This window comes from Natrix helvetica (assembly GCF_964273705.1).
Source record: "Natrix helvetica genome assembly, chromosome: 11".
Lineage (NCBI taxonomy): Eukaryota > Metazoa > Chordata > Lepidosauria > Squamata > Natricidae > Natrix > Natrix helvetica.
In genome coordinates, this window is record NC_138562.1 from 364,281 (window position 1) to 383,955 (window position 19,675).

General features: G+C 43.3%; 1 protein-coding gene across 2 annotated transcripts; it reads left to right on the forward strand.

Annotated features, from left to right (window-relative positions):
- Nucleotides 1-1,080: 1,080 nt before the first annotated feature.
- ZC4H2 (zinc finger C4H2-type containing) lies at nucleotides 1,081-18,882 on the forward strand. 2 transcript variants are annotated; one of them, XM_081963949.1, is made up of 5 exons: nucleotides 1,081-1,283; nucleotides 13,563-13,734; nucleotides 14,782-14,954; nucleotides 15,619-15,781; nucleotides 18,766-18,882. In XM_081963949.1, exons 1-5 carry the CDS (start codon nucleotides 1,231-1,233, stop codon nucleotides 18,877-18,879), a joined length of 675 nt encoding a protein of 224 aa, XP_081820075.1. In that variant the 5' UTR covers nucleotides 1,081-1,230; the 3' UTR covers nucleotides 18,880-18,882. The 2 variants fall into 2 exon arrangements, with proteins under 2 accessions (XP_081820075.1, XP_081820076.1); XM_081963950.1 differs by having other exon boundaries at nucleotides 1,156-1,283; nucleotides 13,473-13,734.
- Nucleotides 18,883-19,675: the final 793 nt, after the last annotated feature.

The window sequence follows — 19,675 nt, forward strand, 5'->3', positions numbered from 1 at the left end:
AGGTCTACATCTCGGCCAAAATTAGGGGGGGGGGAGTTTAAAAGTATAATGACTACATATGTATACCTTTTTGTTCGCTCTTTAAAAAAAAGAAATAGGAAGATATATGTTAAAATTAAATATGTATACTGAAAAGGAATTATAAATACCATCAAAATAAAATGGAGCTCGCTCAGAAGCTGGAATACACCAAACAAATGAGGTGAAGAGCGTGAAGTAGAGAAGTAGGGGAAGAAGAGAGGGATAGGAGGGAGGGCGGGGGGGAGGAGGAGAGAAAGGAGGAGTGGAAAGGGGAGAGAGGAGAAGGAGAGAGGAAGGGGAAGTAGAGAAGAGAAGGGTGACAGAGGGAAGAAAGGAGGTAGGGAGGAGGAGAGAGGGAGAAGAAAGTGATGGATAAGGTACAAATATGGTGTATGGAGTGCAGAAGAGCCAATAATTGTTTTTGAGAGTTGATGGTAAGATGAATTGATGTAAACATTTCATAATACAATACAATGTTGGCTATGCAATAGTATACATGTGGTTATATGTTATGAAAATGAAAAAATAAAAAAACTTATATATGTATATATGAACTGAAGAAGCTTCTTGGATGAGAAGTGAAACGTTTTCAAAGAAAAACCAAGAAAATGCAGTTGCCTTTTGGAAAACAGAGCCTTTAGGTGAATCTTGACAACTTTAAGATGTGTGGACTTCAACTCCCAGAAGTCCCCAGCCACTCATGAATTCTGGGAGTTAAGGTTTATATGTCTTAATGTTGCCAGAATTGAGAGACATTGGGCTCATTTGAGTTGCAAAAGCAGAGGAGGTCGGCATGCTAATTTTTCTCTCTTTCCTTCGCCTCTAACGTTGTTTGGGGGGGGGGAAATCTTTCCCTCCTGCAACGACCTATCACCCTCACCTGCACAAATGCAAAATGAAACAGGACAGATCCATTTTTTTTTAAAAAAAAGAAATAGTTGCCGGAAGACAGCTGGCAGAAGCTACGCGCTTTGCATGGCGGGAAATGTAGTCTCGACTCCCCGTGAGAGCCTGGCCGGCTACAGTGGCTGGAACTGCAAGTCCCGAGAGGTTTTGCTCTCCGCAGCTGCACTCCGCCCCCAGGAGCCCGGCACGGGCGGTGCACCGGGGTCTATTGTCTTGGCATCTCCCCCTTCCCTCCTTCCTCCCTTTTCCCCGACGGGGTTTTACATCTTTCGCGCGAGGGGCTCGCATTGTGAACGCAGCAGAATGGCTGATGAGCAGGAAATCATGTGCAAACTCGAAAGCATCAAAGAAATCAGGTAAGGAGGTGCAGAGAGGGGGTCGCATCGCTTCACCCCCTCCCTTTGGTCCCATTTTCGGGGGGGTCTTTATGCAAGAGAACGGACCACGGGGGGGGATGTCTTCTAGCCAGCCGAGGGTCTCTTCTTCCTCCCCAGGAATACACCTGGATTTCTCTTCCCCAGCGTTCATACGCCGGCTGATTTTGCACAAAACACACTCAGCTGCAAATTCTCTTTTCTCGGAAGAATCCAGTTTTGGAGGACTCGCAACCCATTGAACGAATTGCCCCGGCTGGGTTTCATACAACCATAGGGTTGGAAAGAACCTTGAAGCTCTTCCAGAGACACGGAGCTAACATAGTTCAAGCTAATCAGGGGGGCTGTGTCCAAAATATGGTTTTTCAACTTGACTTTCTTGTTTTCTTTGAAGATATGCTTCTCATCCAAGAAGCTTCTTCCGTTTTGACTGGGTGGTGGAGAATATAAATCTTAACATTCACCATTCGGTCAGAACAGAAGAAGCTTCTTGTATGAGAAGTGAAACTCATCAAGAAAAAACAAAGAAAGTCCAATTGCCTTTTAGAAAAATCAACTTTGGGACAACCATGACCTGGATGACTGTGAATCTCCATAGATAAGGGGGCTGTTTGTGAACAGAGCAGGGGAGGTGCTGAGCTTAACGCCCCTGGCGAAGAGCTGCTGGGAAAAACAGGCAGGAAACAGATCTATTCCAAAATTGTCAAAGAACACATTGGAGTTGTAGAAGGAGGCTTTGGGTCATTTGAAGCTTGATAAGGAGGTTGTGGTCAACATATGACCACAATGGAGCCCAAAATTTCTATTGCTAAGAGAGACATTTGTTAAGTGAGTTTTGATCCATTTTATGACCTTTCCTGCCATAGTTGTTAAGTGAATCACTATACTTGTGAAATTAATCACACAGTTGTTAAGTGAATCTGGCTTCCCAACTGAGTTTGCTTTGCTCAGAAGGTCGCTAAAAGTGATCACATGACCTCAGGACACTGCAACTGTCACAAATATGAGCCAGTTCCCAATCGTCTGAATTTTGATAATGTGACCATGTGAATGTTGCAATGGTCGTAAGTGTGAAAGATGGTCATATGTCATTTTTTTCAGCACCGTTGTAACTTGAAGCAGTCACTAAACAAACTGTTGAAAGTCGAGGACTACCTGTACTGTTGTGGTTTGGCCCTCCATTTGTGACTGAAGTTTGGAGGCATGGATCTTGGGGTGAAGATCTTTCTCTCTGTTTGCAAAGAGAAAGAGAACCTTTGATACATTCTGTTTGGACAAGTATCTGGGAGGAAACCTCTCAATGCATGGATGAACAAGATGTGGGTTTACTCATTTACTGTGTCCTATTATAGGTAGTCCTTGACTTACAACAGCTTATTTAGTGACCATTCAAAGTTAAAATGACACGCAAAATGGCCATGCACGCCCCACTGACTCCATATGACCCAGTCACTGAGCATTGGGATTTGTACATGCTACGATTTGACTGCTTCCTCGAGGCAAACGACCTCATGGGCCTTTCTGAAGCCGCAAGAAGAACATGTCCCTCGGGTACAATGGCCGGGAAGTGTTCGAGACAGCAAAAGACCTCTCCGAGCCGACACCGCTCCAATCAGTCTCCTGGTCTGTGCTCCAGCACAGGACTCATTACACTCCCAAGCCATCCAAGCATGTTTGCCGGCATGAATTCAATATCAGGAACTAAAAGGAGGGCGAGTCGATTAGCGAATATGTTGCCGCACTCCGTAAAGCCGCAGCGTAGTGTGAATTCAGAGACTTAGAAGAGCTGATTCTGGACCACATTATATGCGGCATTTCGGGACATTAATTTGAAGAGGTTGCTCGCAAAATCAAACCTCACTCTGCAAATTGCCCTAGACAAAGCCAGGGCGTCAGAATTAGCTGTCAAATCGACTGAAACCCTGCAGCGTCAGAGTGCGCCCCAAGAAGTGCGGAAAAGCACACGCATTCATCGCGAGGCCGCAGAGCCTGAGAGTTCTGAAGAAGATGACAGCTGCCGCATGCGCAGTAACCACGCCCCACCAGTGCGCAATTTCAAACAGCGTCTCCCGCCTTGCCCGAGCTGCAGAGGAGACCATGTCAGATTGGCTTGCCGGTTCCGCGACGCAACCTGCCAGCGCTGCGAGCGAAAGGGGCACATCGCAAAGGTGTGCCGGAGCAAATTCCCTGCCACTGCCTGGCAGCCTAGAAGCGCACCAAGCCGCCAAACGAGGCCCAGCCAAGGGGCCTGGAAGAAGCCACCACGGCGCTCAGAGGGCGACGACAGAGTCACCCACGACACATCGATCGGACAAGACCGCACCAGGTGGCCAAAAATGCTGAAGGTCACAGTCCTCATCGAGGACTCTCCATGTGAGATGGAGATTGACACTGGGTCATCACTAACCATCATACCATGGTCTACCCTGAAACAGGCTATCCCTAGCCTCAAGAAGCAACACCTTTGCACCCCTGACATCCGCCTACGTGATTACCAGGGAAACCGGGTCCCCATCGTGGGCGAAGGCACCTTCCAGGTGAACTTCAAGCAGTTCAGCGGAAAACTCCCAGTGACAGTGGTCAGCGGCAACCTGCAGAGCCTTCTAGGGCTAGTGCTTCCAAGCCCTGGGCCTAGAGGTGACCAGTACCAACACCTTGAATGACGACGGTGTTGAAGCCATCTTTAAGGAGTTCAAGGATGTCTTCAGCACCGGTCTGGGTAAGTATGTGGGGACCCCAATTTCATTTAATTTGGACCCCAACATAGCCCCAATAAGGCTAAAACCCAGGATAGTGCCTTTTGCTCTGCCCAAAAATTGACAGGGAAATTGACAAGCTCGTAGGCCAGGGAATCCTAGAGCCGGTCGACCATGCATGCTGGGGACCCTATAGTGACATCTGTCAAATCTGACGGGTCAGTTTACATCTGCGCAGACTACAAATACACAATTAATAAAGCACTACAAAAAAGTGCCTACCCTGTACCCATTGTACAGCACCTCCTCCATTCGCTAGGCCCTGGAAAATTTTTCGCTAAATTGGACATGGCGCAGGCATATCAACAGTTGCCTGTAGATGGCGCTACGACAAAGGCCCAAACCATTGTGACGCACAGGGGTGTATTCAAATATCACCGCCTGCAATTCGGCGTTAGTATCGCCCCTGGACTGTTCCAAAGCGTCATGGAACGGCTTTTGCAGGGGATTCCAGGAGTCGTCCCCTATTTGGAGGACATCTTGGTATCGCCTGCCAATGAGGCGCAACTTTTAAAATGAGTACGAGCACTTTTGGCTAGAAGTAGAGACAAGGGCCTCTGTCTCAAAAAAGAGAAATGCCAAATTAATGTGCCAAGGGTTGAATTCCTAGGGTACCTGATCGATGGCTCTGGGATTCACCCAACCTCACAAAAAATGAAAGCAATTCAGGACGCCCCCACACCTCTCAATCAAACTGAGCTGCAGGCGTTCTTTGGGCTCCTTAATTTCTACAGCGTCTTTCTGAAACAGAAAGCCACCATTGCTGAGCCCCTGCATCGTCTACTGGCCAAGCACACGAAATGGTCCTGGGGAAAAGCCGAGGCTGCCGCATTTGCTGCAGTAAAATGACTCCTGTCAGTGGATTCGTTCCTCGTCCAATACAGCCAGACCCTGCCATTGGTGCTGACCTGCGACGCTTCACCATTCGGCGTTGGCGCCATCCTCAGCCACTGTATGCCCAATGGAACCGAAGCCCCTATTGCCTTTTACTCCAGGACCCTATCTGTCGCAGAACGGAACTACAGCCAGTTGGACCGCGAGGCTTTGGCTGCTGTGGCAGCAGTAAAAAGGTTCCACGAGTACCTTTACGGACGGGACTTCGAACTAATTACAGACCACAAGCCCTTGTTGGGTCTACTGGCTGGTGACTGTCCTACCCCAGTGTCGTTATCACCCCGCATAACCGGATGGACTATTTTCCTGGCTGCCTACTCCTACCGCCTTATCCACCAACCGGGCTCCACTTTGGGGCATGCCGATGCTCTCAGCTGCTGCCCACTGCCTGAACTTCTTGTTGACCCTACCCCTGAGATGCCAGTCCTTCTCATTGACTGCCTGGAGACTGGGCCTGTCTCGTCCACTAACGTTGCCCGTCACTGCAAAGGACTCCACCATCAAACAAGTTTTTTATTTTTATTTTAAACAAGTTTTATTGATTTTTGCAAATTTTCCAGGGAAAAAGGGTTAAAAGGGTGTGATAACATTTTGACAGCTACATCGTGCGGGGGAGAGCAGTCCCCCCAAGTCTCACAACTTTTACAAACAAGAGTTAAAAAGAAAAACTTCAATATTTGAATAGATATTAGCAGTTTTGAGTTTAACACTAAATCATCAGTATGTTTCAATCATTTTGTTTTGTATCACTTCCCTAAAGGTACATTGTAACAACAATTGCAATAATGTTTCAAATCACTTTTGTGACCTGAGTCTTCTGGTTGTTGCATCCTCCCCACACACCCCGTCTACTGGCAGAGCCTCAGCCCCTCCCTTGTCTCTTGTGTACCATCCCCCATTTCATCTAGGAGAGCATTATGTTTTTTAGTGAAAGCCTCCGCCTCCACAACTGTGTTGATTCTTATTCTGCTGCCCTCCCAGAAAATCAGCATGCCTTCTGGTAATAGCCACCTGAACCAGACCCCTTTGTTATATAATTTTTTTGCTAAAGAGGAATATTTCTTCCTCCTATCTCTTACTTTCTTTGGGATCTGCTTAAGAATGGTTATTTCTTTATCTTTATATTTTAGTGGTCCTCCCCTTTGAGCTCCTAGGACCTCATCTTTTTTTTTTTAATAAATTTTTGTTATTTTTACATTTAAAACAATGCAATACCGTGGAGTCGGAGTGATCATACATTCACATTATGTACAGCTAGTTTCAACCATTCACAGTTAATCTACTTAATACATTGTCTGTCCTTCTATCCAATCACAATATATACATTTGTTCCAGTCTTGTCATCTTGTCTTATACCAATCATAAAATCTGTTCCATACTTCAAAATATTCTGAGTCCCCTTTATTTTTAAGTTCAAGAGTGAGCCTATCTGCTTCTGCACAGGCCAACACTTTTCTGATTGTATCAAGCTCTGATGGTGTATTTTCTTTTTTCCAATACTGTGCATAGGTTATGCGCGCTGCAGTTAGTATATGTATAATTAAATAAAGTGTATCTTTCTTAAACCCCTCCGGTATTATGCCTAGGAGAAAAGTTTCTGGTTTAAACATAATTTGTTCTCCCACCATTTGTTCTAACCATGATTGAATCATTTTCCAATATTTTTTTGCCTCATTGCACATCCACCACATGATAGAAAGTGCCTGGTGTTTTTTTACACTTCCAACAATTTGGGGCCAGATTTTTGAACATTTTGGAAAGCTGTGCTGGGGGGAGATGCCATCTGTAGTACATCTTATAAAGATTTTCTTTATACGCCATAGCCAATGTTAGTTTCTGATTAAATATCCAAAGTTTTTCCCACTTAGCCAATTCCACATTGTAACCGAAATTTTTCGCCCAGGCGACCATGGTTTCTTTGACATGTTCCTCCTCTAGTTTATATTCCAACAAGAACCTATACAGCACTTTGATCAGTCTGTTTTGTGTCTGTATCAAAAGTTTATCTAATATTGTGTAGTCTTTGGCAATACCTTCGTTCTTCCTATCCTGTGCATACCTTGATTGTATCTGTAAATAAGACCACCATTCTACTTATACTCCTTGTGATGTCAATTCTGATCTGGTTTTGATCTCCCCCTGCCTGTTCAATAACTCTTTATATGTGACTATATTTTCCATGTTGATTAAATTTGGGTGTATGTATGCTTCCATCGTAGATAGCCAAATAGGTATTTTGGTAAAATATTTGTGTGCAGATCCTTTTTCATACCAGAGGAAGGCATGCCAGCCTGCTTGGAGGTCATGGCCTTCCAATTTGAGTAATGTTTTATTTCTCAGCATTATCCATTCCCTTAGCCATGTTAGTATGGCCGCAGTATAATAGAGTTCCCAATCTGGTACACCAAATCCTCCCTTTTCCTTAGTGTCTTGCATAGCCTTAAGTTTTATTCTTGGTTTTCTTCCCTGCCAAATAAATTTCAAAACCAATTGATTCAAATCCTTGAAGACACCTTTTTCTAATTTAATGGGAATATTCTGAAATAGGAAAAGAAATTTTGGTAATATATTCATTTTTATAACTGCGATCCTGCCCATCAGGGACAGTTGTAGGTTTTTCCATCTTTCTAGATCTTTCTTAGTTTTATTAATCAAATTAGTATAATTATCTTCTCTGATGGTCACACACCTCGCAGATAAATGTATACCAAGATATTAAACTTTTTTGACAATTTGGATGCCCAATTTCTTCGTTAACTCCTCTTTTGCTTTTGATGTCATATTTTTAGTCAGCATTTTGATTTTTGTTATATTTATCTTTAGACCTGCTATTTTCCCATACTCTGTCAATTCCTCAATGAGTTTCGTACCAGACTTTATAGGATCTTCTAGCACAAACACTAGATCATCCGCAAAGGCCTGTAACTTAAATTGCTCCTTTTTGATTTCTAGTCCCTTTATCTGTATCTCTTTACATACATTCCTGGCTAGTACTTCTAGGGTTAGTATAAACAGCAGGGGGGATAGGGGGCAACCTTGTCTTGTACCTTTCTGGATTACAATACTTTGTGTTAATTCACCATTGATTATTACTTTGGCTTTTTGGTTTGTATAAATTGCTCTGATCGTGTTTATAAATTTATCCCCACAATACATGTATTCTAATTGTTGGTGCAAAAATTCCCAGCTGACATTATCAAATGCCTTTTGGGCATCGAGAAAGATTAGTGTTTTTCATTGTGCACTTCATAATATTCAAGAATGTTCAACATAATTCTCATATTGTTTTTAATTTGTCTTCTGGGGGGGAATCCGTTTTGATCTGTATGGATGAATGATGTAAGAATTTTTTTCAACCTTTCTGCTATTATTGAGGCAAAGATTTTGTAATCTGCATTTAGCAGTGAGATTGGTCTGTAGTTTTGTATAAACACCTGGTCTGTGGCCGCCTTAGGTAATAATACAATATTAGCCTCCGTCCATGATAACGGTGACTTCGCCTCTTTCAACACAGCGCTATAGACTTCCAACAACGTTGGGACAAGTATATCCTGGAATTCTTTATATATTTCCGCTGGCAACCCATCCGGCCCTGCAGCTTTATTATTCTTTTGTCTTTGTATGGCCTCGATTATCTCTGATGTTTTATTGTCCTCATTGAGCATGTCCTTAATCTCCTCTGGTACCTTTGGCAGATCTGACTTTTCCAAGTACTGTAATATTCCTTCCTTTGTATGGTCTTGGTTTTCTCTATATAATTGTTCATAGAACTCTTAGGTAATCCTTTTCTTTTCCTCTAGTTGATAGCAGAACTCGCCCTTTTCATCTTGTAATTTATTGATCCAATTCTCTTGCTTTTGCTTCCTCAACCTATAGGATAGCCACCGCCCCAGTTTATTTGCATTCTCAAAGAAGTTTTGTTTTGCTTTTTTTATAGATTGCCCCAATTTTGCTTTTTCAAATATAGCCAATTCATGTTTAATCAATTCCATATTTCCTTTTATACTTCTGTTCTGCGGTTTCTTTTGCAGTTCACTCTTTAAATTTCTATACCTTTCTTTCAGCTCTCTTATTTTTAGATTCTCAGTTTTTTTCTTCCTGGCTGTGGCTGATATTGTGACCCCTCTTATAAATGCCTTAGTTGTATCCCATAAGTTATGTATGGATGTATCTCCTGGCCCGTTTTCTTTGAAGAAAAATCTTAATTCTTGGTTAACTCTTTTAATATATTCCTGATCTTTTAGAATTGATCTATTGAGTAACCAACGATAACTGCCCTTTTGTTTTTTCCAAATAATCCTCATGGGATTGTGGTCATCCCATAGGTTGGGTTCTATATCTATCTCCTTCACTTCTGAAATTAACTCCATCGACAGCCAGACCATATCTATCCTCGACCAGGATTCGTGTCTATTCGAGTACAAGGTATATTGCTTTCCCTCTGGACATCTTTCTCGCCATACATCATACAGATTAAGTTCTTCAGCCATTTGGAAGACTGACCTTGGCAAAGTTCTCCTAGCTCCTTTTCTCTTCTTTCCACTTTTATAGTCACGTTTCGGGTCAACTATAGCATTGAAGTCACCCAGTAAACAAACATTTTCATTTCCCATCTCTCGAATAATGCTATGTAGTCTATGATAGAAATTTTCCTGGCCTTCATTAGGTGCATATATTACAACCAGTGACACCTTTTTTTGGTTTAACATTATTTCTATGATTAATATTCTCCCTTCCTCATCATGATAAATTAGTTTAGTCTGGATTGTGTCTTTGACATATAATGCTATTCCTCTTTTCTTTTGGTCAGCTAGTGCCATGTAAAGTTTACCCAATCTAGGACATTCTAAGATCTGGACTGTCTTTTAGTCATATGGACCTCTTGCATTGCAATTATATCGTAGTTCAAATGTTTTAATTTATTAAATATTGTTTTCTTCTTCTGGGGTAAGTTTAGACCATTAATATTCAATGATAGAATCTTGATTTATCCCGACATACTTCTATGTGTATTTAGGTCGTGTGCTTCTTGTTGCCCTTATTTCTCTCACTTCCTTTGGTTCTTGTGGTCTTTCTAAGAAATTTAACATGAACTTCCCTTGGAACATTGTGTGTTCTTGCATAGGCTGAGTTAATCCTATAGATCAGGTCAATGTCCCACCAAAGCTGTTGTTTATCTCTATTAATGTATTCTGCTAATATTGTGGTCATAATCTCCTTAAGATCTTCATTCTCAACTTCTGGCAGGTTTTGGAACCTAAGGAAAAAGGACATCCTTTCAAATTCCATTTTTATCATGTGGTTTTCAAATTCTACATTCCCCCTTTGAACTGTCTTCACCTCGTCCCTCATCCCAACCGCACCCTCTTCCAGTACACCTATTCTCTGTTCATTCCGTGTGGCTTGTTATTTCGTTTCTCTGAGCTGATCATTTAAGTCTTGTAGTTGTTTTTTTATTTCGTCCTGTCCCTTTAAGATAGATTGAAGCATCTGGTGAGTAGACAAATCCCTTGCACTCTCTTCAGGGGCTTTAGGTTGTAGAAATGACCCCAGTTGTGACTGCTGCGCAATCAGACTTGACTTAGAAGATGTCCAATGAAGCCTTGCCAGGTGGTAGCTTTTTTGGACCCATCATGAAGCTCAGAAATAGTTATTAATCTGTGCAAAGAAATGGCATCTGTAGGGAAGCACAGCCGGTAGAGATCACAAGGCAGGCAAATCCAAGAGAGAAGAAATCTTTTAATACAGGAATAGATCAAATATGTAGATCAAAATATTCCAAATCCAAGGGAAAAGTGCATTTAGTGAGGCTCCTGGAGATCTCTGGGGTGGAAACTAGTTCAGAGCCATGAAATCTTCCAAAGGAGGAGTCTCATTCATAAAGACAAAGAAGAAAGAGGAAGTTGGCCATCTTGGCTCAGCCTTTACAGGTGGTCAGGAAACAAGTCCAAAGTTTCCATACATAGTTTAAAGAAGAGTCAGTTCAGCCATCCTTTCTCTCGCAATTGTGGTCAAAAATTTTTCCCCCCATTGTTTAAGGGAAGTGAAAGTAAGTTTTTAACTCTCTCTCTCTCTCTCCTATGAGAGGGAGAGATTTTCCAAGTGCCGCTTTTCCGAGAGGGGTGGGAATTCCCCCCCCTCCAATCTTAACTCTTCCAAAAGTTGAAACAGAGTCCCAGGAAAACTGCAGTTCAGTCAATTGAATAAAGCAATAAAAGACTTGGGGAGACCTCCCACCTCACCGCACTTCAGCTGCATCTTTCAAATTGCTCGTTTCCTTCCAGGCTCCGTTCCAGGCTCCGTTCCAGGCTCCGTTGGGCTGTCAGACTCTTAAACACAGCCACAATCACTCCATGCACACACGGAAACTTATGACTAGTTTTTCCTTTTTCTTTCTTTTTCTTTTTTCTTTTCCGCTATAATTTTGCACCAGTGAAGCTAAAACCAATTTTGTTGTATTTATTTTGTACAATGACAATAAAGACTATACCCAGGATGGCGAACCTATGGCATGGGTGCCACAGGTGGCACATGAGCCATTTGTCAGGGCATGCAAGGGCACGCAGCTGACTTTAGCCTTTTTTGAGGCCATTTTTGGCACTCCCCAGGCTCCAGAGGCTTTATAGGAGCCTGAGGAGGGCGAAAACAGCCTCCCCTGCCCCCCCCAGAGCCCCTTGGAGGCTTCAGGAGTTTCCCTGAAGCCTCTGGAGTGCAAAAAAGCGGCCCTACAGGCAAACTGGAGGTTCGGGAACAGACTTTGCTTTTAGGGCCGGTTTAAGTCCTCCGGAGCATTCAGGGGACCTTCCGGAGGCTTCCTTGAAGGCTCCAGAGGACGAAAAGCAGCCCTACAGACACACCAGACTGCTTTTGGTTTGCTCATAGGGTCGTTTTTTTTCCTCCGGAGCCTTCAGGGAAGCCTCCAGAAGGCCCGTGAAGGCTCCGGAGGGCTTAAACCTCCCTACGAGCAAACAAAGTCGTTTCTCGAACTTCCGGTTTGCCCGTAGGGCTGGGTTTTTTGCATCCAGAGGCTTCAGGGAAGCTCCTGAAGCCTCTGGAGGGCCTCTGGGGGGGCGGTGGAGGCTGTTTTAGCCCTCCCCAGGCTCCTATAAAGCTTCTGGAGCCTGGGCAGAGCGAAAAAAGTATGCAAAAAATGGGTGGTCGTGCCTGTCATGCGCGCATGGGTGCTGGAGGTCACGCATTGCATTATGGGTGCGGCACGCCCATGCACAACCCCCCTGCGCTCCTCCCGCTTTTGGCACGCGAGCCAAAAAAGGTTAGCCATCGCTGGACTATACTATACTAAGATGGTTGCTGTGTCCCAGGGTCACGTGATCATCTTTTGTAACCTCCTGACACGGAAAGTCAATGGGAAAGTCAGATTCATTTAAAGGCGATGTTAATAATTTAACAACTGCAGTGATTCACTTAACAAAGAAAGGTAAGAAAGGTCATTAAATGGGGCATAACTCACTTAACAGAGAGTTTAGACCCAAAGTTCTGCTAAGCAAAGCAGTTTTGCTTAATAGAAGCAAAATGGAAAATCGAGTAAAATGGAAAATCCAGTTTTCTAAAATACAGGCAAATAATTGTTTCCCTAGCGCCGCATAATAGAGTGAGCTCCCGTTCCTTGTCCCAACTTCTGCTAACCTAGCAGTTTGAAAGCACGTAAAAAATGCAAGTAGAAAAATAGGTGGGAAGGGAACAGCGTTCCGTGCGCCTTTGGTGTTTTGTCATGCTGGCCACATGACCACAGAGACATCTTCGGACAGCGCTGGCTCTTGGGCTTTGAAAGTGAGACATAATCCAAAACCAAGCAAATTAAATGAATAACCTATTAACCAATACCCAGATTCATTAAATGAATCTGGGTATTGGGGGGGGGGGGTGTCACACATTGCTCTAAACCAGTGTTTCTCAAACTTGGTGACTTTAAGTCCTGTGGAATTGTGGGAGTTGAAGTCCACAGGACTTAAAGTCGCCAAGTTTGAGAAACACTGCTCTAAACCATGGATGGTTTAACTGTAGCTTAATGGAGAAACCTCATTTGTGCTGCTTTTGCACAAAATCCAAGCTACAAAATGCCAGCAATCATGAGTTGAACAGAATGTGGTTAAAACAGTGAACATGGTTGTCCCAAAGGTGCTGTTTTCCAAGAGGCAGTTGGACTTTCTTGGTTTTCTTTGAAGACGTTTTGCTTCTCATTCAAGAAGCTTCTGACTGAATATAAATCCTTCCATTTTCCACCATTCAGCCAGAAGAAGCTGCTTGGATGAGAAACGAAATGTCTTCAAAGAAAACCAAGAAAGTCCAGGTGTCTTTTGGGAAACAGCACCTTTGGGCCAACCATGACCTGGATGACCGAGAACCTCCATAGACAGTCAACATGGTACGTTGCAAATATGTAGAGCTTTAGTCCATCATCGCAATGACTATCCTGACATCACAACCACACCCTGCAGACCTTGTGGTTTGGAAACTAGGCTTCCATTTCTCTCTCATTGCCAGACTCTTCTCTTTGCAGTGGGACACGATCAAATACCTTCTGGCGACCCTGAAAATGTCACCCAGCTTCTCTGTCTTCTCCATCTCTCCCTCCCCCCTCCCCCCCCAGAAATAAAACGCTGCAGATGGAAAAGATAAAAGCTCGCTTGAAGGCAGAATTTGAGGCTCTGGAATCCGAGGAGAGGCACCTGAAGGAGTACAAGCAGGAGATGGATCTCTTGCTGCAGGAAAAGATGGCTCACGTGGAGGAACTGAGACTCATCCATGCTGACATCAATGTTGTAAGTGGAGGGAGGGAAGAGATTTCGTTTGAAACTTTCTGGGCGCTGATACAGTCAGAGGAGCCCATGCTGCGGGTTTTCATCAGTGGGCAAAGGGGAAAAGGCTTGAGGATCTAAAGCCCCATCTTGCAGCAAATGGTTGCTATCAATTTTTATACAGATAGTCATCAATTTACAACCATAACGTAGCCCAAAACGTCTGGCATTAAGTGAGTCAGTTGTTACGTGAATTTTGCTCCATTTTATGACCTTCCTTGCCACAGTTGTTAGGTGAATCACTGCAACAGTTAAGTAAGTAATACAGTTTAAGTGTCTCTGGGTTCCCCATTGACTTTGCTTGTTAGAAGATCGCAAAAGGGGATCACGTGATCTCAGGACACTAAGCCATTCACAAATATGAACCAGTTGCCAAGCATCTGAATTCTGATCAATGGCAATAGTAATAGCACTTAGACTTATATACCGCTTCATAGTGTTTAACAGCCCTCTCTAAGCAGTTTGCAACAATCTGGGTTCTCATTTTAGTGACCTCAGAAGGATGGAAGGCTGAGTCAACCTTGAGCTGGTCAGGATTGAACACTACGGGGTATTGCAGAGATAGCCTGCAATACTCCATCAAGTGACCATGGGGATGCTGCAACAGTTGTATGTGTGAAACACAGTCATGTCACTTTTTTCAGTGCCATTGTGACTTCAAATGGTCACTAAATGAGCTGTTGTAAATCGAGGATTACCTATATTCTCAAGATGATCTTGCTATATTTTCCAGAGTTTCCTGCCAAACTGCTGTGGTTGGTTGAAAACTCTGGAGGTTGCAGTTCTAAAGCACACCAACCTGGGGGGGGGGGGGGGGGGAGATATGAAATAAGATAATCCTCTTTCCTGTTTTTTGCTGTCTCGAACATTTTACACGAGAAAAGAAAGCCTAGCATTAGAGGGAGGCCACCACTATCACCCTCAGTGACCTCAAGTTGGAGGATTGGGACCAGTCATTAAGCTATGAAAGATAGCTCTGCTCAAAGACTGGACCTCCTGCTTCTCTTCCAGATGGAGAACACAATCAAACAGTCCGAGAATGACCTGAACAAGCTCCTGGAATCAACACGCCGTCTCCATGAGGAATACAAGCCTCTCAAAGAACATGTGGATGCTCTGAGAATGACTTTGGGTTTGCAAAGGTTGCCTGATTTGTGTGAAGAGGAAGAAAAACTTTCTCTTGAGTAAGTTGAGAAGATACTGACCTTAATCTAAAGTCTATTCTAGGTCTGGAGGGGAAAGTGAAGAAGTCCATGGATGTATGAAAGAGTATATTGGGAGTACTGATAGAGGGGAGTATTTGTAGCTCAGAGTTGAAATGAGGGGTCCTTGGTGCTGTCTGAGTTTGGTTGTTTTCTTGCACATGTTTCATTATCAAAGTAGGTAAAAATGCTGGACTGTCTAGCACACTTATGATATTACCTAGTTTCGTAATGAAAAGTCTGCAAGAAAACAACCAAGGACACCTCAGTCCTCCTCCTCTAACTGACAGTGTTACCTAGTTGGGTAATGAAATATCTGCAAGAAAACAACCAACCTCGGAGAGCACCAAGGACCCCTAATTTCAATACTGAGCTACTAATATTTTTCCTTATTGAGACTAAAAAATGGATTTAGCTGTTGTGGGTGATTCTGTAATTATAACCCTCCCCCCAACACCCCCCCCCCCCAATTCCTTCATATTTCATAGAGAGAGACAGGATGCTCCAGGGAGAAAACTAGATCCTAGAGATAGCTTATTCCATTTGCTCTTCAAAAATAGAAGTGAAATGAAAGAGCTGGTTGGTTTTTAAATCTTTCAGCCCTAATTGGATGGTTTTTTTTTTTTTGGCTTTATGATCTGTCTAGTTACTTTGAAAAGCAGAAAGCTGAATGGCAGACTGAGCCACAGGAACCTCCAATTCCAGAATCCTTGGCTGCAGCGGCAGCAGCTGCTCAACAGTTGCAGGTGGCCCGGAAACAGGATACGAGGCAGACGGCCACTTTCAGACAACAGCCACCTCCAATGAAGGTAAGTAGGCACAAGTTCAGTGTTAAAAGTTTTGGTATATACTGTATTTTTCGAAGTATAAGTATGCACCTTAGTTTTGGGGGAAAAACATAGGAAAAAAAACCTCTGTCTACCAGGTATTCATCTGACTAGCGTCCTTAGTGTGGTCAGCTTCAGCAAACAGGTTTGCTGGTTTTGAGCTCATGCGCTTTTTATCCCTTAGACTATGTGTTCCAAGTGAGGCCACACTGATTAACAATCACTTACAATCATTACAAACAATCATTATTGAGGGCAAGTGAGAAGTCTATTTGGACCAAAGATGAATACCCTTTCCTATCTAAACTCTATCTGAAATCATCAACCAGCATGATCGGTGCTATTTCTATTCTGGAAACTTGGAGCAGTAGTACTAGCAAATTATCTGCTCCACAGAAAAGTTGAAGGGCATACTTCAATGATAAAATTCAAAGAAGATAGCCACAATTTGCAAAAGAAATTGTTTTTGAAGCACAGACTCAATTTTGTCTGTCTCTACTCTTCCAAGCCTCACTTAGATGTACTGGTATCTAAAGGGGTGAGTATGATGCAGTAAAAATATTCAAAGCTTTTTTCAGCCCTAATGACGTGCTAACCAGTGACCCGATCTTCCATGCCTGCCCTAATGAGGCACTAACGTGGAAGAGAGCAGCAATGAGAAAAGCAGGCAAAGCATGGAACATCACTTCACTCGTTATCACCTCATTAAGGCTGAAAAAAAGATTCAAAAAAGCTACATTTGGAATATAAGATGCAACCAAATTTTCAGCCTCTTTTAAGGGGGGGGGGAGTGTGTCATACTCCGAAAAATACGGTAGATCATTGTTTTTCAGCCTTGGCAACTTGAGGATGTGTGGACTTCAATTCTCAGAATTCTCTGGCCAGCATGGCTGTCTGGGGAATTCTGGGAGTTGAAGTCCATACTTCTTCGAGTAACCCAGGTTGAAAAACACTAATATAGATGAATTAGTTGTAAAACGAGACATTGTGAGGTCTTTACTTTTTTCCATGCACCCCCAAATCTGAGACTCCACCAGCTATTTCAACTAGAGCAACCTTTTATTTTCCTTGAACTTCAGGTTCTTAGACTTGGTCCAAAACTCTGGAGCATCAGAAAATGAGCTTCTCCCTTTTGGATCATGAATGTTCTGTATTTCTTTTCTGTTCTTTGTGATCTTAGATTTTTCACAGGTTCATATTTTTTTACTAATGCTCATACCTCTGAATTCAGGAACCATGACATAGGAAAAGTTTTCATAGAAAGATTGTGGGGAGAAGTAGTCCACAGAAGGGAATGGAGGGAAGAGGAGAGGAAGGAAAGGGAGCTATATATGATCAAAAGACAGGAGGCAAGGCAGTTGCTAGCTTATCTTGTAAACAGCAAATCAGTCCAGGTGGTGAACAACTGGGAAAAAATACCATATTTTTCAGAGTATAACACGCACCTTTTCCCCTCAAAAAGGAGGCAGAAAATCTGGGTGCATCTTATACACTGAATACAGCATTTTTTGCCTCCCGAAGCCCCGCCCCCTTCACCAAAATGTCCATACAGGAGGCTTTCAGAGGGCTCCTGGGGGCTGGGGAGGGCAGAAATGAGGGGAAAACAGGCCGTTTTTTTGCTCAATTTTGCCCCCTCCCCAACCCCCAAGAGCACTCGATAAGCCTCCTAAAGGCTATGGATGCAATTGTTTTGACAAAAAGATGGGCTGATTTTTGCTCATTTTTGCCCTCCCACCCACCCAGGAGCACTCTATAAGCCTCCTAAAGGCTATCCATGCCCTTTTTTTTGAAAAAAATCCCGGGCCTGTTTTGCAAAAAATGGACCGTTTTTGGGAGGTCTGCAGATTGCAAAAAAAAAAAAAAAAAAAAAGTTTTTAATTTGCCTCTTCAAAACCTTGGTGCGTTTTATACTCTGGTGCATCTTATACTCTGGTGCATCTTATACTTCGAAAAATATGGTATTTCAGATCATTCAAAGAAATTTCCACTGAAATGAATATGGTCTGAACCCAAACAATTATGCTCGTATGCATGGAGCAAACCTCACCCTTACTACCACTGATGATGTTACCTACCCTATTTCCCTGAAAATAAGACCTCCCCAGATAATAAGGCCAATTGGGCTTTTGAGCGCATGCGCTAAAATAATCCCTTCCCCCAAAATAATCCCTCCCCGAAAATATTGCAACACAGCAGCAGCCGTGAAGTGACCACACTCACCGCCTCCTGCACCTCAGCAATAGTAAGACCGCTCCAAAAATAAGAATAAACACTTATTTGGGGGGTCAAAAGAAAATAAGACCCTGTCTTATTTTTGGGGAAACACGGTAGTTGAGTAATGAAACTTCTGCAACCAGTCAACCAGACTCAGAGAGCATCAGGACTCCACAGCTAAAGTTTCCTAATCAACTAGTTCTCTAATTAGGTAGTTATTTAATTAAGCACTACCCTAACCAAGGAATTATCAAGGAGAAAAACCACACCCCCAATATGGGCAGTGCAAACTATTGTATAAGAAGAAGCAAACCCCACCCTCACTGATGATGTTACATAGTCGGGTAATAAAATGTCTACAACCAAACAAGCTCAGAAAGCACCAAGGACTCCACATTAATGGTTTAGTTTGTAAATTCTAGTTAAGCAAACCATCACCCAGTGCTTTGTATGATTCCAGTCTGGGTCAGTCTTCCCAAGCTGAGCATCTTTGCCTCCCACTGAAAGGGTCTCTAAACTTGGCAATTTCAAGGCTTGTGGACTTCAGGTTCTAGAATTCCTCAGCCAACTATGCTGACTCGGGAATTCTGGGACTTGAAATCCACAAGTCTTAAAGTTGCCAAGTTTGGAGAGTCCTGTTCTAGGAATTCTGGTTCCTATAGTCCTGTTGGAAAAGACCAGTCCAAGCCAAGAGGATCACAGTCTCTCCTACCTTTCCAATCCCAACACATCAACTTTGTTCTTCTCTCTAGGCATGTCTCTCCTGCCACCAACAGATCCACCGGAACGCCCCCATCTGTCCTCTCTGCAAAGCCAAAAGCCGGTCACGTAATCCAAAGAAACCCAAGAGGAAGCAAGACGAATGAAAACATCACAGAACAGTCTCGTCCAGCCACCCCATCCCAGACCAGAAGACCTTTTCCTTCTTTTGTGGTAGACCTGTCCAGATGATCTACATTTGTTGGCGTGTGAAACCTGAGTGTGACTTAAACTTTTGTTCCATTTAATGTGTCAGCACCCTTGTGCAGTCTGTTGAGTGACGCTGGTTTTCAGCAAATTTGGGAAGAGGCTGCTTTTGGTGGAGACGTGAAGAGCAGATGGTGCTACCTTTGGACCCTGCACACCCACAGGGGCTATGCCCCCCTGATGACAAACAACATTTCGTGCAGAGAACATAATGGGTGGCTTGTCTCCTCTTTAACAGCACATGCTTAAATAGCAAATGGATTTCAAGCCCCCCTTTTTATTCAACTGATCAAAGGCCCATTGTTTCCATGACCTGTTTATTTTTTTATCAGGACAGTATTTTTGTACCAAGACTCTACTTTTCCATTCAGTCTCCAATGCTCAAGAGTCTTTTCATATAGATGTCAGGATATGTAATGTTTGCTTGGTTTTGTGCTTGGTATAACTTGGTTTTGTGCCTACGTATAACTAAAGAAGATGCAATAACTCAACAGTTGAAGAAGCTGAGCTTATAGCCTGGATTTGAGACCCAAGCGCCTTGTGATGTGGTGAGCTCCCGTTCTTTACTCCAGCTCCTGTCCATCTAGAAGTTCAAAAGCATGCAAATGCAAGTCTATAAATAGATTTTACTTGGGGGAAGATAACAGTGTTTTGTGCACCTTTGGCATATAGCCATACTGGTCACATGACGAAGGA

Excerpts from the sequence above, each read along its gene's own strand:
- ZC4H2 (XM_081963949.1), top strand. The coding sequence starts at position 1,231 with ATGGCTGATGAGCAGGAAATCATGTGCAAACTCGAAAGCATCAAAGAA. Across the intron at positions 13,735-14,781 it reads TCCATGCTGACATCAATGTT|ATGGAGAACACAATCAAACA; the intron begins GTAAGTGGAGGG and ends CTTCTCTTCCAG. Across the intron at positions 14,955-15,618 it reads GAAGAAAAACTTTCTCTTGA|TTACTTTGAAAAGCAGAAAG; the intron begins GTAAGTTGAGAA and ends TGATCTGTCTAG.